The 16,336-nt window shown below is 38.0% G+C and overlaps 1 protein-coding gene across 3 annotated transcripts in view; it reads right to left on the bottom strand.

Annotated features, from left to right (window-relative positions):
* The window catches only part of C7H10orf90 (chromosome 7 C10orf90 homolog), a 176,383-nt gene that overhangs the window by 34,908 nt on the left and 125,139 nt on the right, over positions 1-16,336 (bottom strand). For all 3 annotated transcript variants that reach the window (XR_007357474.2, XM_048856243.2, XM_048856242.2), the window contains exon 3: positions 12,796-13,894. Coding sequence is in view for 2 of the 3 variants with exons in the window: in XM_048856242.2 (XP_048712199.2) it covers positions 12,796-13,894 (1,099 nt within the window). In the remaining variant the exon portion in view is untranslated. The remainder of the gene's footprint in view (positions 1-12,795; positions 13,895-16,336) is intronic.

Genomic DNA, 16,336 nt, shown 5'->3' with positions numbered 1-16,336 from the left:
TGTTTCATAGGAAGGTGAAAATAATCCCATAATGTATCTAAACAACTGGCTAATAATGCTTCACATAGTAATAAGCACTCCATAGTGCCTTCCAATTTAAGATTTCAAAAGCACTTAATTAATGAAGCCTCTCATCACTATTTTGTGATAGATAAAGGAATCACACTCAACACTAGTGTAATTATACAGATACTATATAAGAGCACTGCAGTTTAGGAAGGACATGATGTACTGATCTAGCCCAATGCTGCTCAATTGAGAGATTTGATGAAATAAGAGCACAATGTGGAACAACTGCATCAGAATGAAGGGGAATAAATTCTGCCTAACACCTGCACCTGCTGGAGATCATCTTATGCCTTTAATCATTAGATTTGACCATAAGGTATCTTATGTTGAACAGCTACAGAATATTTTAGTGGCTATGAAGTAATCCACTAATATTATTTGATTCATCCTCTTGCATCAATGAGTTCTGCAATTAATTCTCACTGCATAAACCAGATTTCTTTAATTTAGTCTATATTTACTGTGGTTATAGTTTTGAGTCCTCCCCCTTCTTCTTGTAATTAGGGGCAGGATAAAAGGGGAAACTGTTCAGTTTTCATTAACCCCTTCATAATTCTAAATACCTCAATCAAGCCCCTGTTAATTATTCTTCTTTCCATCATAATTAATCCTAAAACCATACCTCCACCCATCTTTGTTGCCTTTCTTGTGGTGTCCTTTTGGTCATGCTGTAGCAAAGCAATATCTTTTACAAACCAAACATTTCCAGGTAGCTGGTCCTTAGGCTGAGTGGGTCTCTGTTGATATTTTTAAGAAGAATTATGAAAATTGTTATTATTAAGAAAATTATTCAAATTGGCTGATGCATTTGTGAGCCTTTTTCATAACATTTTAATATGCTCTCTAGATTAGACATTCATATTCACATCATAATGATGTCCTACTAAAAGATGTTACACTATATCGTAGTGGCTGAGAAGGTATTTTTTGTGCTAATTTTTATTAAAAAAATGTCAGTGTGACTCAATACAGTGAAATGGCTCTTGGGATTTTAAAGTGACAAGAGAGATACCCTTAATATGCTTTGATTAGAATACCATGTGGCCAGTGTATCTTGTTATTCATCAACTATTTTTGGTAACTTGCTATAGACAGACTGAGTCAGATTCTCATCTCATTTCCAATAGTGTGGCTCTGTTAGGGAGATTTTGACAGCCCAACAAAATTCCTAGGTCAGTACAGGAATATTGATTATTATGCTTATTGACAAACACATCTAAGTTAGTAGGCCTTTGTAGCAGCCTTAGCATAACTAGGCAAGCCAGAGGGGAGCAGTTTGAGTGACCATGAGAAGTGAGCATGACCCTGCTGCCTTCCTAGTTAGGCTCTCTTTTGAAATTGCTGAAGTCTGTCTCTTTAAAAAAACCAGGAAGTCTAGTTATATCTTTGGACTGTTCTTGTATGGAAATACAGTTGCTGGACTAACAGATTAAAAGTGCTTGCTTAATGGTTTTTGTTTTGTTTTGTTTTGTTTTTGATTGACATGTTGTTGATGTAATTTTAGCAGTTACTAACATAAAAGGGGTAGACAGGTCTGAGGAATTTGGATTTGACCTTCGGGACAGCTCTTGGAATCCCCAGTGACAGGCGGATAGCTGGCCACTTGAATCTTGTCGTTTGACCACTCAAGACCCTTCCAGACCATGGGTAACTATTGCTTGGGGGCACTCTAACACTTTTGCATATGTGTGTGTGTTGAAGAGCTAATAAAACAGTAATTTTGGATAAAAGCAATTTGGGTTTGTGCCAATCTTTAACCAGATGGACAGGCTGTGTCCCCAGTGATTTATCTCCTGACACCATCTCACAAAAAGTAAAGTTACCAAGAGCTTTGGTTAGAGAGAACCCCAGGTAACAGCTCCATTGACTTCAGTGAAGTTACTATTGATTTACACTAGTGTAAGTGAGAGGAGAATTGGGTCCACTGACTCCATCAAAGAAGCATACAGTTAGCGATGCCACATAGCTCACTTCAAAACATTATTCTAATTACCTAAAAATGCTATCTTGTCCTCCACTATTTGTCCTGAAAGTGTCAATGAATGCCTGAGGTTACCTTAGCATCATCCACAGCTTTGCATAGCATTTTACATCTGTACAAAGTGTAGGCAGATCAGAACCATGGTATTTTTCACACACTTTGAACAAGTGCAAATGAATGAAAAAGTAGGAAGACAGGAAACAATCAGGCCCTCGATTTTCACATGCCAAAATGAGAACAGTCTATATTTTAACTTTTGTCCCTACCAGACAAGTTGTTCTCCTTTTGAATAAAAGATCAATTAGCACAAGCAGTTTCATTTATGGAAAATTAAAAGAGGCTCCTTGGAAAATTCCAGGAACTTAGAATACAATCTTGTACTGGATTAATGCCTAGAATAGCATAAATGGGGCAGAAAGGAATTCCAGACACAAATGAATGTGATTTTTCTTTCATCATCAAGAGAAAATAATGGAGCCTGCATCATGCATGTTAATGGGAGTTTTTTCATTCACTCCAGTGAGTGTAGGACTGGGCCTAATGTTTGTTGCAGGATAAAAGCTTGATAGTACAAGGTGCTTCCCAGTCAATTTACAAGTTACTGCAGGATTGGGCCCTAAAATGAGTGGGATGAGAGGGACTCCATGGCTAATGTGAAGGGCTCTGTATAGTCTTATACAGTGGAGAAATTGTTTGTGAACAATTAGTTCCATGTGAAAATATTATGGTTGTGATTACAGCCAAGGTCACAGAAGCATCTAATGACCTGCTGCTGAAGTACCAATCATGTAACTGAAAGCAGGTCTAGGGGCTGCTTTGGTTTATGCAATTGAGAGTATATTCTCCCCTTCATGTATATGTTTATCTCCCATGACCTCTAATGTGAGCTATATATCAACAAGGAATGGGGTTGGGGCAAGACAAGATGTTCTTTGATTCCCACATTTTCTCCAAATAAATAATTAACCAAATTAAATTCATGCAAGTTCTGTTAAAAAAAAACAACTTGAGCTATTCCCTCATTTTCCTTTTAGACATGATGAGCCTCATCCTCTCACTTCACCCCACCAGATTCTGGGATGACAGGGAAATTGATAATCATAGTTTCAATGAGAGAGCAAAACTATAGGGTTTAATACTCTGGCTATTTAAAGCAATTAAAAGGATTGCCCTGAGATTAGGGGACATTCTATATTGAAAAGCATAAGGGGAGAGAAGAGGGAACCAAGAATAAGGGATTTCTTGACCTTGCTGACTACAAGTTATACAGCTAGGCCTCCATCTTGCAAGTGGTAAGTGACTCCTAGAGTCAATGGAAATTGAGGGTGCTTAGTACTTACAAAAGTTACTCAGTAGATTACAGGATTAGGACATTTTCCTAAAATTGTTAAACTAAAATAATCTAATGTGAAATATACACAATGACACGAAACATTTAGATCTAGAGAAAACTGACAAGCTCCCTCTTTTTAAATGTATAATGGCTGAAGTAAAACATCAAAGTACTCCTTTTAATATGTTTTTGGGCATGTGATCCTCAGCTCTGAACAAGTCAGCACCAGTCACTACTTCCATAAAGCCCCATTATGAACATTTTGGGCCAGATCCTCAGCTCGGATAAATCAGCATAGCTCCACTGAAGTCAACAGATATATGCTGATTTGCACCATGTGGGGATCTGGTCCCTCATGTTTAGCAAGTGTACACTAAAGTGAAATCTTCTGCATCATACTTCACATTCTGCTGTCTTCACCGCCACTACCGCTACACTCATAGTAATACTTGAGAACAAATTGGCACCAGCTGCAGCTACTCGAGTAGCTGAACAATAAATTCCATATTGTAATTAATGGTTCTCATGTAATATTTTAAACACCAAATCATTTTTTCTTCTAATCTTAAATTCTAGGCCTTTGTGTGGTGACTTCCTCAAGGGCAGATGATCAAAAAAACCTTCAGAAGCTCACTTTTTTTTTTTCACTGTAACCTTTCCAACGTATTCAGTAACTGAAAATAAATACAATGCGAACAGTACTTTCCACTCCTATGCCTTAGTAACAGACTAGGTTAGCCTGCTAACCATGAGCTCCCTTTAGTTTAAAGGTGACAAATACATATTTCAATAAAAATGAAGAAATTTTATCTTTATGTGCTGAATGCTCCAATATCCAGGAGAGTTCAATGTATAACTATTTTTAAACAGACTTTTTTTGCATTTCAGGTACCCCAAAGATACGTCAGCTCAGCATTTTTACCACACTCACCGAATGTGGTAGTTGAGTGCACATAACATCCCAGAATTATGCATTCTGGGATGTCACAGGTGTTTGTCCTTTAATGGTCTATGAGACCAGGACACGGGAGTTCAGGCAAATGACAAGCTTTTTTTTTGTTATACGGTGAAGTTTTAAATAACATTTTAATAATTATTTTATAGCCCAAATACAAATATTAAATTTTTTTAAACAAATAACAAGACACATACTTAAGTATGGGATCTTGAAATAAAATAATTGAAAACCAGTTCTCTTCCCCTTTAACTAAGAAGACTTGTGATCCGATATCTATGTTGTCCACGCAAGAGCTGTTGGAACTCTTCAAGTTCAAGTACTAGTTGATAGGACTCTTTTTGCTCCAGCATTTGCTGAAGGAACTCTTTTGCTCAAGAATGAAGCAAGTTTACAGTGTGTTGGGAGACATTTAGCTTTCCACAAGATCAGCTCCTTTCCTAGCTTTCCTCATCCAGTTTCTTAGGCTGCCTTGATCAAGTAAACTTGTGCTTTCATTTCAACAGTCCTTCAACTAAATGACTGACAGTCAGAAACACTCCTCTTAGGTCTATGACACCATCTCTCTGCTCTGTACCCTTCATTAATTCACACCTTCCATTTACTATCTCCATGTGTAACATGGGTGTCATCCTTGATCCTGAACACTCCTCTCCCAACCCTTGTCTGCCTATCCCCAATTCTGCAGAGTTGTTTATGCATGTGCCACCTCACTTGACTTAGCTCTATTGAAGCTTCATCTGCAGAATGCCTTTGCCACATCCCGTCTCCATTATCGCTGCTTCCTTCTCTGTGCTCTTCACCAGTCTCAACTCCCTAGATTCCAGCATGTACAGAATTCTGATGCCTACCTTTTTGCCCACACTAATAAGGGTGACCATAACACCTCCATCTTCAAACATCACCAATGGCTCCCTATTCATTCCATAACCCTATTCAAAATTGCTTCTCCTGTTTCAAGTGTCTTTCATGGATTAGTTCCAACCTTCATCACAACAGAACTTGCCCATCTCCACTTTCCTCTCTGCTCTCCTCACTTATCTAGCACTGGCTCTTTCTCTGGCTTCACTTAGCCTCATGACTGGGGTTGCCAACCCTCCAGGATTGTCCTGGAGTCTCCAGGAATTAAATATTAATCTTTAATTAAAGATTATGTTATGTGATGAAACCTCCAGGAGTATGTCCAGCCAAAATTGGTAACCCTACTCACCACTCTTAGTGTGAGAGCATTCTCTGCTGCTTCTACCATCTGAATTAGATTTCCTGTATCCCTGTGTCTTATTGAACTTACATTGCATATCACAGTTTGCGCTCTGTATTCCTTTCCCACACCTCAGTTTCTGTTCTGCTCAAATTAACCCAGTTTAAATTATAGATGTGACCACCAGAGACTCATGAAGTCACCCTACAGGACCAAGATTGATATATCAGTATTAATAATCTGCATTAGTTTAAAAAAGACTTTTATTTAATTCAAAGGTTAAAAAGAACTTTTAAAACAGTTTAATTTATTTCTCTTTGCTCCTTTTAAAGATTCAGTCTGCACAACCAAATAGGACATGTAAAATTTATATATTATTGTGAGCCAAGGATGACAACTGACAGAGGGCACAAGGGGCATACAGGTTACAGGAATCCTGGGGGTGTGGTATTTACATTCTAGTTCACCAAAGAGAGTCATGTAGGGTTTCTACTGAAAGCCTGTGTGACACTGATCATCATAGTCTTTGCGAAATATGTGTGTAGACAATATACAGTGAGATATACGTATTGGAAAATACGTTCTTAAGGCCTTGACGTTAAAGGTGGGTCACTCAGAAGTAGCACCTTGAAACAGACTTCTCCATTCAGGAGATGGGAGAAACTCAACTCCCTGGCTGACCACTGTGTTATGTGTCTTACCTCAGAAGTCTATTCACATACTGAGTCCAATGCTAATTAAGAGCTCCAAGGGACTTCAGAAGGAAATTACCAGGAAAGGGTAAACAGCTGGGGGAGAGGGGAAAGGTGGGAGCGGGGGCACCCTGTTTTAGAGGTGAACACCAAAGGACTAGTCTGGTATATCTGGAGGTGAAGAGAGACACTCTGGCATCCTTCACCTAGGTAAGGCAATCTGCCAGCAGTCTTGACCTCATGAAAGAAGGATCTCAGCAATCCTGGTTGACAAATGCTGTGAGAAAGACTTTGGGGTATGTAGTGTCTTATCAGATAAGAGTGCATCTTTTTAGTTGAGTGTAGATTCTACAATGCATGTTATGATTTTATTGTATACATAGCAAACAGAAATATTGGAAACAAAGGGTTATCATACAAATCCCTATGCTTTGCTAAACTTAGATTGGTTTATAGTGAAAGCAAGTATAAGTGCTATCTGTTAAGTGGAGCTGTGTACCAAAGTGTGACTAGTAAGCTGCCATGTACTGTTCCTTTGGGAACAGGAGGCCTGGAAATTCTGTGAGTATCTAGTGGATAAGGGGAGAGATATTGGATACTAGATATGACATGGACACTCAGGGGACTTGAGGATTGGAGCACCTGTTGCTAGCCTGCAAGAGGGGCAATAAAGCCCACATGGGCTGAGAGGGGAACGCTTGTGTGGCTTGTGGCAGGTGGCGCAGGGACCTGACACCTAGCAGGCACAGACAAGGCTCCCTCATGTTAAGGGCACGTGGTAGTGAGATGGCTCATAACCATGTGTAAACCCCGGAAGCGTCAGAATTACACACACACACACAACCTGCAAGATCCCATGTTATTCTTCTTGCAAGCTAGGGTATGAAATTAAGACTTAAAAAGATCTTTATACTCCTGTCTTGAGTTGAAATAAGACAAATTATTTTTGTATTTTTAAACTTACCTTGTATTTATGAGACATCAGGTAAGATACATGATACCACACAGCTTGCAATGAAAAAGGTTAAGGCAATATCTCATTAAAAGTTATGACGAGACTCAGACTAGCAAACATTTAATTGCTGAGGGCTCAGATTATGACCTCAAATGGTCCTGATGTCAACATGATCACTATGAGAATGAAGCTGACGTGGTTTGTGATATCATCAGGAACTTGAGGTGTGTATGTAGCGTCAGTTAGGCTTAGTCTGTGTTGTAGTTTATGTATGGGGATGGAGTCTACCGATTTTAACAAGAAAACTATTTTGTATTAAATGCACATACAGACTGAGACTTTGAAAGCTGCCTAAAAGATTTAGATGTCCAATTCTCATTAAAATTAATAAGAATTAGGTGCCCAAAGGCCTTTAGGAAGCTTCAGAAATCCCACCTCTGATGTTCTAGCTTGTTTTTACATGTAACACATGGATTTGAGGCACTTACAGTACAGCTCTTTGATGGATACAGGAGCTGCAGCTTCAGAAGTGACTAAGCCCCTATAGACACCATTTATTTTCATTTATTTAAATTCTACAATGCGATTAATTAAAATACAAAGTCAACTGAGGTGAAACCACAGCTCTAAAACAAGGCTTTTGAATGTCACAACCATGAAACATGTCTTTGTGCACTAGCTGATAATGAGCTTTGGTTTACTAGGGAGAATTAGCATCTATAAACATATTCCAGATTTTCACCCCAAAATATGCTATAGAAAAAATACATTCATGGTATGATATACACAAAAAAATTCAATAACTTGAGATCAGTCATTTCACATTTACATCAAAAGCAAACAGGCCTATTGCTAGCTGACAGTTCTTTAGATGCCACCCACTATTAAACTCAGCTGTTGAAATCCAAGTCAAACTCTATTTGCAACATGAACAACTTACTGTCAGGAAGCCTGACAATAAAATTTAAATGTAAAACACTGAATGAGATGAAGCTGTGTGAATACTGGGCTAGATCCTCTCTGTTGCCCTGCATCTTCTATAGTCACCTGTGCCATTGCAAAGTGAGTGTAACACATTACCAATTCAGAATGTTAATGATTTACCCCATTTCAAGCACTTTGCACTGGTGTAAATTTTAATACACAAGGCAAGGAACAGTGGATCAGGATCAGGTCACCTGCCTATGGAAAAGGAAGATACCTTCCCATTCCACAAGATGGATGTTCCTGATGCACAATTCACTTGCCCAATCCAAACTGTGATCTAGGCACCCTGGGTGGTCCATGGAGACCTGTCTGGTGATGTGGTACTGGCTCTCCTGCTGGTTTACAGCTTCCAAATTGCATTACAAGGCAGCTAAACACACATCAAATAATTTTCTAATTTTTTTTCCCATGTAAGCAATTGCTGTAGTTGAACAGGTGACTGTGATATGTGATCACAAATTGGAAGAGGCTCACCAGACATTTTATTAACATGAGGCCCACACTAACATAAACATTTTAGCACTTCTGAATTAGATTATGTTTTTAGAATGATTTAAACATAAAAAGTGCTAAGGGGGTTGTTAACTATTGCTTGATGAATATACGCGATCAGGTCACATGAAAACTGAATTTGTTTTAATATGCCAAAATTTTAGAAGCCAAAATAAAAGTTCACTTATTGACTTTCTCTTTCCTTTTCCTGGTAAGGATATTATCCACCTACTGCCCTTCCCACATTCCCCAGAAAGCTATTGGCTAACTATGTAGTGCTCCAAATTGATATAAGTTCAAATGTTTTAAGTTGCTGTGAACTCAGCTGGCAAGCCAGCTAATGTTGTAATGCACTGTATGGTGGCATGGGTTGCTTGTCAAATGGTTTGATCCTACATTCCTTGCACAGCCCTAACTGAAGCATGGGATGAAATGCAGTTTGACATGGCCATCTTCAAACCAAACCAGTCAATATTATAAGAGGGGACGAAGAAAATGAGTGTTGGCCTTGGAAATTTTAACTCTGTAATTTAGGTATTTTAGTGGGTGCAGTTAAAAAGGCTTTCCATTTTAATCAGGAAGGGCAAAAATAAATAAAACTTTATCTACTGTATAGAGTATCAGTCACTGTAATAGATAGGCACTACATATGGTAGAATAAAAGTGGTATACGAGTATAAAACGAAGGAACTCCACTTGTATTTCTTGGGCTCAGTCATTTATACTGGGAATATTACTAATTCTTCCTCTTCATCATTCCTTTTCTTTCTTTGTTTCTCTCATCCTCCTCTTCTCTTGTTCCTTCCTTCTACATATTACCCTCATACTCAAATGTTATTCTCAGCTACCATAATGTGAGTAGGCTTGTTACATACCCCATGACCCAACACTGAAGAAACACTGACACCAGCTCTCAGTAGTTTCACCCCAGGCTTAGATAGTTTCTATCTCTCCAATGGTCTCAGAGCGTCAAGACAGAAAGGCTATCATTAAGGTAGCCCAGTTCAAGCCCATTAAAAGTTGTAGAAATCAGGATCAGGTTCCTGATTTGGACCCAGTAACATATCAATAATAACATATCATATCATAACATAATGGATACTGCATTTGGAAGACTGTGAATAAAATGGAAACTAATAGTTCTGAATGACATCAAGCACCTCAACATAAAATGGGAAGATTTGGAGAGAAGGGCAGTTGACAGGCCAGGATGGCAAATGTGGGTAGCCCAATGTGCAACAAAGCACAGGATGGACTAAGGTCTAAGGTAAGTATATGGTGAGCCAATGGAAAACTGGGTATGGGACAATATGCTTCCTGCAGCTAGTCATCCTCAAGAGGCAGGCTGCCACATATTACACCACCTGGAGTCTCTTGTTAACCTTGACTGATAGCACTAGATAAAGAAAGTTGTCATAGTCTAGGCCTGAAATGAAGAATGTATGAATCACAGTTGCTAGTCCTCTTCAGACGTATAGGCAGAATCTTCTAGTTAGCGTTAGCTGTAAGAAGACATTTCTTGTAACTGGATCTATCTGGGTCTAGGAGACACATCTAGTAGTACTCAGACTCCAACATAGACAAATTCAAGCTAGTACATTTTGGGAGAAAGACACTTGGAAAGAAGTAATTGTGAAAAATACTTAGAGATGACAGTGGATAGTTGATTAGTTTTACTTACAACGTGATATGGCATCTAAAAAGGCTCCTGCAATTTTGGCTACATACACAGAGGTGTCACATCATGAAACAGGAAGGTATGGCTTCATCACTTGAGATATTTAAAACTAGTTTAGACAAAAGCCTAGATAAATGGCACGAACATACTGCACTTGCGGTGGAATGGACTAGTCAACCTAATAGATCTTCTCCATCTCTCATTGTGATGATTCTATGAACTCAAAAGAGCTCTATTTTTCATTTTCTCACAAGTGAAAAAAATCAAACCAATTTCCTTTCATTTTAATGAGCAGTTTACATGACTCATGACTTTTGCTAGGTTTCCTAAGATTTGTCACAGTTAAAGTCTGACAATATTTGAGTGCTCATTAATTTTTGGATCCTAACAAGAAAGACCATGCCCTTTTGGAGGCATTATATCAGTTGTATTTAAAAATCTCACATAGGAAAGCTGTAGTAAGGTGATAAAACATCTTGTTATGTATTATACAGAAACATATACATTTGCATATTACATTGTCATGTGTATAAACAGTGTAAGCTATTTAAAAAGACAACACTTCCCACCTGGTTACCACAGTTATTTCCTCTTAAAGTATAGGTGGATAAATTGTGATAATCTCACACCTCATTTTCTAATAACTTCTGGCAAATGCTGACTTTTTTAATGGAAACCACTGTTTCTCTTGACCCCTGAGTAGTCTCAAAAAGTATTCTAGATAACCACTTCTAGCGTAAATCACATGCAGCATCTAAACTATGTGCAGCAGAGCCTTGCATGCATAGCATTTGCCTGTCAAAATACCAACAGAACATTTGTTCTTCAAAGTAAACTTGCAAATGCCTCAGATATACAGGTATCACGGCTAAGCAGAGAAGTGAAAGAGTCAATAGCATCAGTCAGAGAGGATGCTCCTCCTATGTTCTTCTTGCCCCTCCCCATTTCCCTTATCCTCCTTACTATGGTTTGTCATTTCTGTGACTTCCAATGGCAAGAGGTTTGTGTCTAATAACTATTCGTGTTCACATTGTGTTAAACACTCTGCCACTGGGAACCTAGCACCTTTGCAAATCCAGCTACTGATTTAGTGCCTAAATATGGATTTAGAAACCAAACCTTGTCCTCTGTTTTGAAAATCTTGTCCTCACTGATCCATCGTGCAGAAAGTTCCCATTGATAAATTACCTGGGATGTACAGCAGCAGCTTTTCTGTATAGAATATCTGCTATTTAATCATTTTGCCTTAATAAATAAAATGAAATAAATAATAAATAATAATACTAATTATAACAGTAAAGGTTACTGTTACACATTTCAGAGATGGGCAGCTACTGAGTCTAGTGGCAATGACAGGGGACGAGGAAACATGTCCACCGGGATTCTATGCCTTGCTCTGCCACTGAGCCAGTGTGTGACTTTGAACAAAATCCTTTTGTGTCTCATTTTTCCCCTCATCCGTAAATGGAAAAAACGCAATGGTTGCTGTGAGGTTTAATTAATTAATGTTCATACTGTGATCAAAGGCAAAGTACTTCAGATGGGATGTAATCAAGGTTCTGCACACCTACGATCACTACTACATCGGATGGTATTGTTCACAAGAGAAAGTGTGCTAGCTTTGGTGGCTTTGCCAAATTCCAACTCATCTGAATATGTTTGCCTCTCTGCATTCTCTCCCTGCATGGTCAATATTTTTCTTGCCCTAAACTGATCCATAGCTTTTGCTTGTGCACTGTAAAACAGCTGCTGTGTTCCACTCCAGTGGAGGTTACGCTTCAGCGGTGACTAAAGCAATCCCTACAACATCTACTTCTCACCTAACTCACAGATGTGAGGATTAATTTTATATTTGTCAAATGCTTTGAGATATTTGGAAGAAATATTTTAAAGCCTTGCAAAACATTGCTGGGGATGAAGCCGCAGCCTTTACACATGGAAAATTGCCATCTATTTTAGTTGCCAGATCACTGGTCTTATTATTTTATTTTATTATGGCCTTCCAAATTAAAGCTAGAAACAATCTTTTTTTTAATCATAAAGAGCACAAACCAGGCTGAATCCATTCATTTCTTATTTTCCACAATCTCTATTTTAAAAGTGAATCCTTAAGAACAAAGACTTTGTTGAAATTCTCTTTTGGGCTTAGAGCTTATATGGTATTTGGAACAAATATATCAGAGTTACAGACGCTTAAAGATAGGGGCTTTATGCTGTAAACATAGGTACCACTTTATCTTATATTATGGCAGGTGGCATCCATCACTGGTATGGTAAACATTATATCCACAGCAATCCTAGAATTTAAAATGTCCAGTTTGCACTCAGACTCATCATGGATTTATTCTTGCAGAAGCAAAGATTTGTATTACCTGCTTACATAATAATGCTATGATGGGTCTGTTCCAGTCTGAATCTCTGAAACAGACTCAAGTTTATGCAAATTACTCACCTGCCTCATAACTCCACTTAGGAACTTGAATGGACAATTTGATGTCATTGCCAGTACACTGTTTATCAGAATTATCTTCTTTTTGCTTTGTGACTATTAAAGTATTAATTCCTTTGGCTGTATCCACAAATGCTGGACATTCAGAGGGAGATGTACCTTTCCAAGGGCATGTGGTACCCAAATATTCCTTTTCTGCTGTCTGTTTTTTATCTACATTATTTTCTTTTAAATCTGCATTTGAATTTGCTCTGAGTGGAGTCTTGTTTTCTCCTGGGAGCTTTGTTTTAAGTATCTCTGCTATTGACTCTCCATTAGCTATGCCATCTGCTCCATCTGGTGTTAATCTGGGTGAACTGCAATTTATATTGAAGGACAATATTGATCTATGAATTTTTTGGCTTTTAATTTGAAGTTGGTCAATACATACAGAAAGTGACTTGTTGAAGTAATAGATTGTATTTGGACAATCCTGGGAAATTTTGAAGTGAACAGATGAAGTGAATGAAACTGGTGCTTTTTTCCTGTGATTGCTGCCTGGAGGAAATATTCTGTTTTCTTTGTTTTCAATGTTAAAAATCCAGTCTCCGTGCCCTTCACATACTTGTGAATAAGATTCAGAAACCTTTAATCTGGTGGCATATCGGTTTATATAAGATTCTTGATTATGCAAAGGTTTGCAGTGCTGAGCTCGTCCTGCATTGTTTGAAGTAGCAGTAGTGTTCATTAGTACATCACCTCCCCAGCATTTCAAATACAGAGAATCAGTAACAGCTATTTGCACTGGGTTGTTAAAAGGTGGAACAACCCGTCTAGTGGTAACTGTTATGGATGTGAATCCTTTTTTACGAGAGTTTGTTCTAGATACGTTGTCATCGAAAGATGCCTGAATTCCTAATCTGCTGGAAAGTAACATGAATGCTCTATTAATGTTGACTGAACTATGATTAGCCAGAGATTGCTTCGTATGATAAGCATTAGGCTGAGTGATCACAGACTGCATCGGCAAAGCAGACCCATTTTCTTTTGATTTAGTCTCATCAATCAACTGTGAAATGACTATGGATGAAATCATTTTTGTGTTTTGTGATGCCACAGACTCCTGCAAATGAAAAAGACCCATATTATTAAAATATTCTATTGTCAAACATACAACTATTTCTCCTTCAGAGTCTATAATAGGGTTTGGTCAAGGTTTCTTGTTAAATTTCTTTTTAACAAAATTTCAGTTTGCTTTCTGTCATTTCAAAGACATGTTCGTAAAATCAATTCAGAATTGTCTAGAAAAGTTCAGCAAAAATTGGATCCATTTTACGCAAAAATTAAACATTCGGAAACCATTAGTGTGAATGATTAACTAATTCTCTCAGTTGGAGTATCTGGTCCTATGTTTGTCTAACAATATATGTGTCAATGGTGATTGTCAATTTCAGATAATAACCTGCTCTTTCATGCTGATCTACTGAAATATTAAAAGTGCTTTAAGCACTTACTACCTGTACAAAATGAACAACGTAGGTGTATTGTGATTTTCTGTGGAGTGTTTATGTGGGAGTTGGGTCAGTGCTGCTGCACAAAAGCATCAAATATGACCAAGGGGGAAACTCCTCCATGTTCTCTCCAATAAAAGATATGCACAGATTTCTGTAAGTGCTTTGGATACCATTTAATTCACGAGCTTAACATTTGCTGGATGCACAAAATGACAGGGTAAGGAGGCATTTGCCCAAGATTGATTGACAGCAGTCCAGACTCATTTTTCTAACCACAACAATCACCATCTATCTTAACATAATGTACCTGATGTCCTTAGATGTGACAAAGAGTGTGGTATTGTATTAAGATTTATCTGATAAATGTAAGCATGAAGTTTAACTCTACCTACAATTATTATCTAGATGACTGGTTACACAATGTTTATTTCATGCAGCGTATATGGCCCAAATTCTCTGCTGCTGTGAATTGTTACATCTCCACTGAGGTCAATATTAGCTGCATCAATTTATACCAGCAGGGAATTTGGCCGTATGATCTGAGCATCCTCAGTCCTCACTTAGTCAAAGTTCACACTGAGTCACAAAGTAAATTCTACATGATTGGGACCATGGTGAATTCTCATCTGAATGACTCATTTTTTTATTTAAGTGGTTTATGGGAGATATTTTATTGCTCATGAAGTTAGCCAGATTGATAGCCCTGGAAACTCAACTGAAAGTGATACCACTGTCAACCACCATCCAAACTTCTCTAAAACAGTTTCACTAGTACACCTCAACCTTGTTCTTGAGGGACAATCTTTTGGGGTAAGCAGGATTTCTTTATTTCCCTTCTGTCCTTAATTTTTCTGCGGTGTGTGCTATTCAGGCAGCCAACTGAGGTGATGGGTTGTGTGATGTAAACACATGTCTACCAGGAACTATGCTGAAGTATAAATCCATGGCATGTATGGCACCAAACAATTGGTCAAAATCACTGATCATTACAAATATGGCTAACGGCAATCCTGTGACCATTAAGTCAAAGGCTCCATAGCCCATTACCCAATCCCCTCATCTTACCCAAGCCAGCCATCATCTCAGAGTTACAAACACCAGAGTTTTACAAACTGACCGGTCAACCACACACCTCATTTGGAACCAGAAATATACAAACAGGCAACAGCTGAGATGCCCCCCACCAAAAAAGGCAAATACAGTCAGGTACTGTGTTCAAGTTAAACTACTAAAGAAATGAAGGGAAATATTAAGAAAAAATATTTGACAAGGTTTGACAGAAAACTATTTCTGTGCTTGTTTAATTTAAATTAAGAGGGTTAAAAGCAGCATTTTTTTCTTCTGCATAGTAAAGTTTCAAAGCTGTATTAAGTCAATGTTCAGTTATAAACTTTTGAAAGAACAACCATTACATTTTGTTCAGAGTTATGAACAACCTCCATTCCTGAGGTGTTCATAACTCTGAAGCTCTACTGCAATTGTATATTCAGAGACACACAGCTATTATCTGACTTGAACATGAGAGTATTCAGGATGTACATTTGCACATAGTTAGATAAATATATATTCAGATATACACACCAAAATGTTCAATTTAGATAACCACAGTTATGAATATCTGGAGTAAAGTACAGGACATCTTTATATATTAGAAAATGCACAGTCGTTTAATACACATTTTGTTTATATTACAAAAATAAAACACCCATATAGTTTGACTTCATAGCCACAAAATGCTACTCTAATTTCCCTCAATTTATGAGAACCATCCCTGTGTATTTGTAATTGTACCAGGTATTAGATGACACATTACACACAGAAGGTCACAAGGTTCTGCTAAATCATAAGTAGGGACAGGACTATGGCAGAAATTTATGGCCTTCTTAAAGTCTTTGCTGAGGCTACTTGCTCTTATCAGATTGGTCATAACAAGAAAGGGGAAAGGTGGCTTGCTCACCTGCTTACAAAGATCATCTGCCCCCATCCCTCCCATCATAGCCAAGCTGCAAGTAACAACAAGTGTAGTAAGCTTTGGTATCCAGTTAATTATG

This window comes from Caretta caretta, chromosome 7 (genome assembly GCF_965140235.1).
Source record: "Caretta caretta isolate rCarCar2 chromosome 7, rCarCar1.hap1, whole genome shotgun sequence".
Lineage (NCBI taxonomy): Eukaryota > Metazoa > Chordata > Testudines > Cheloniidae > Caretta > Caretta caretta.
Note: the sequence above shows the minus strand (reverse complement) of the source record. Positions and strands in the feature narration are given on the sequence as shown.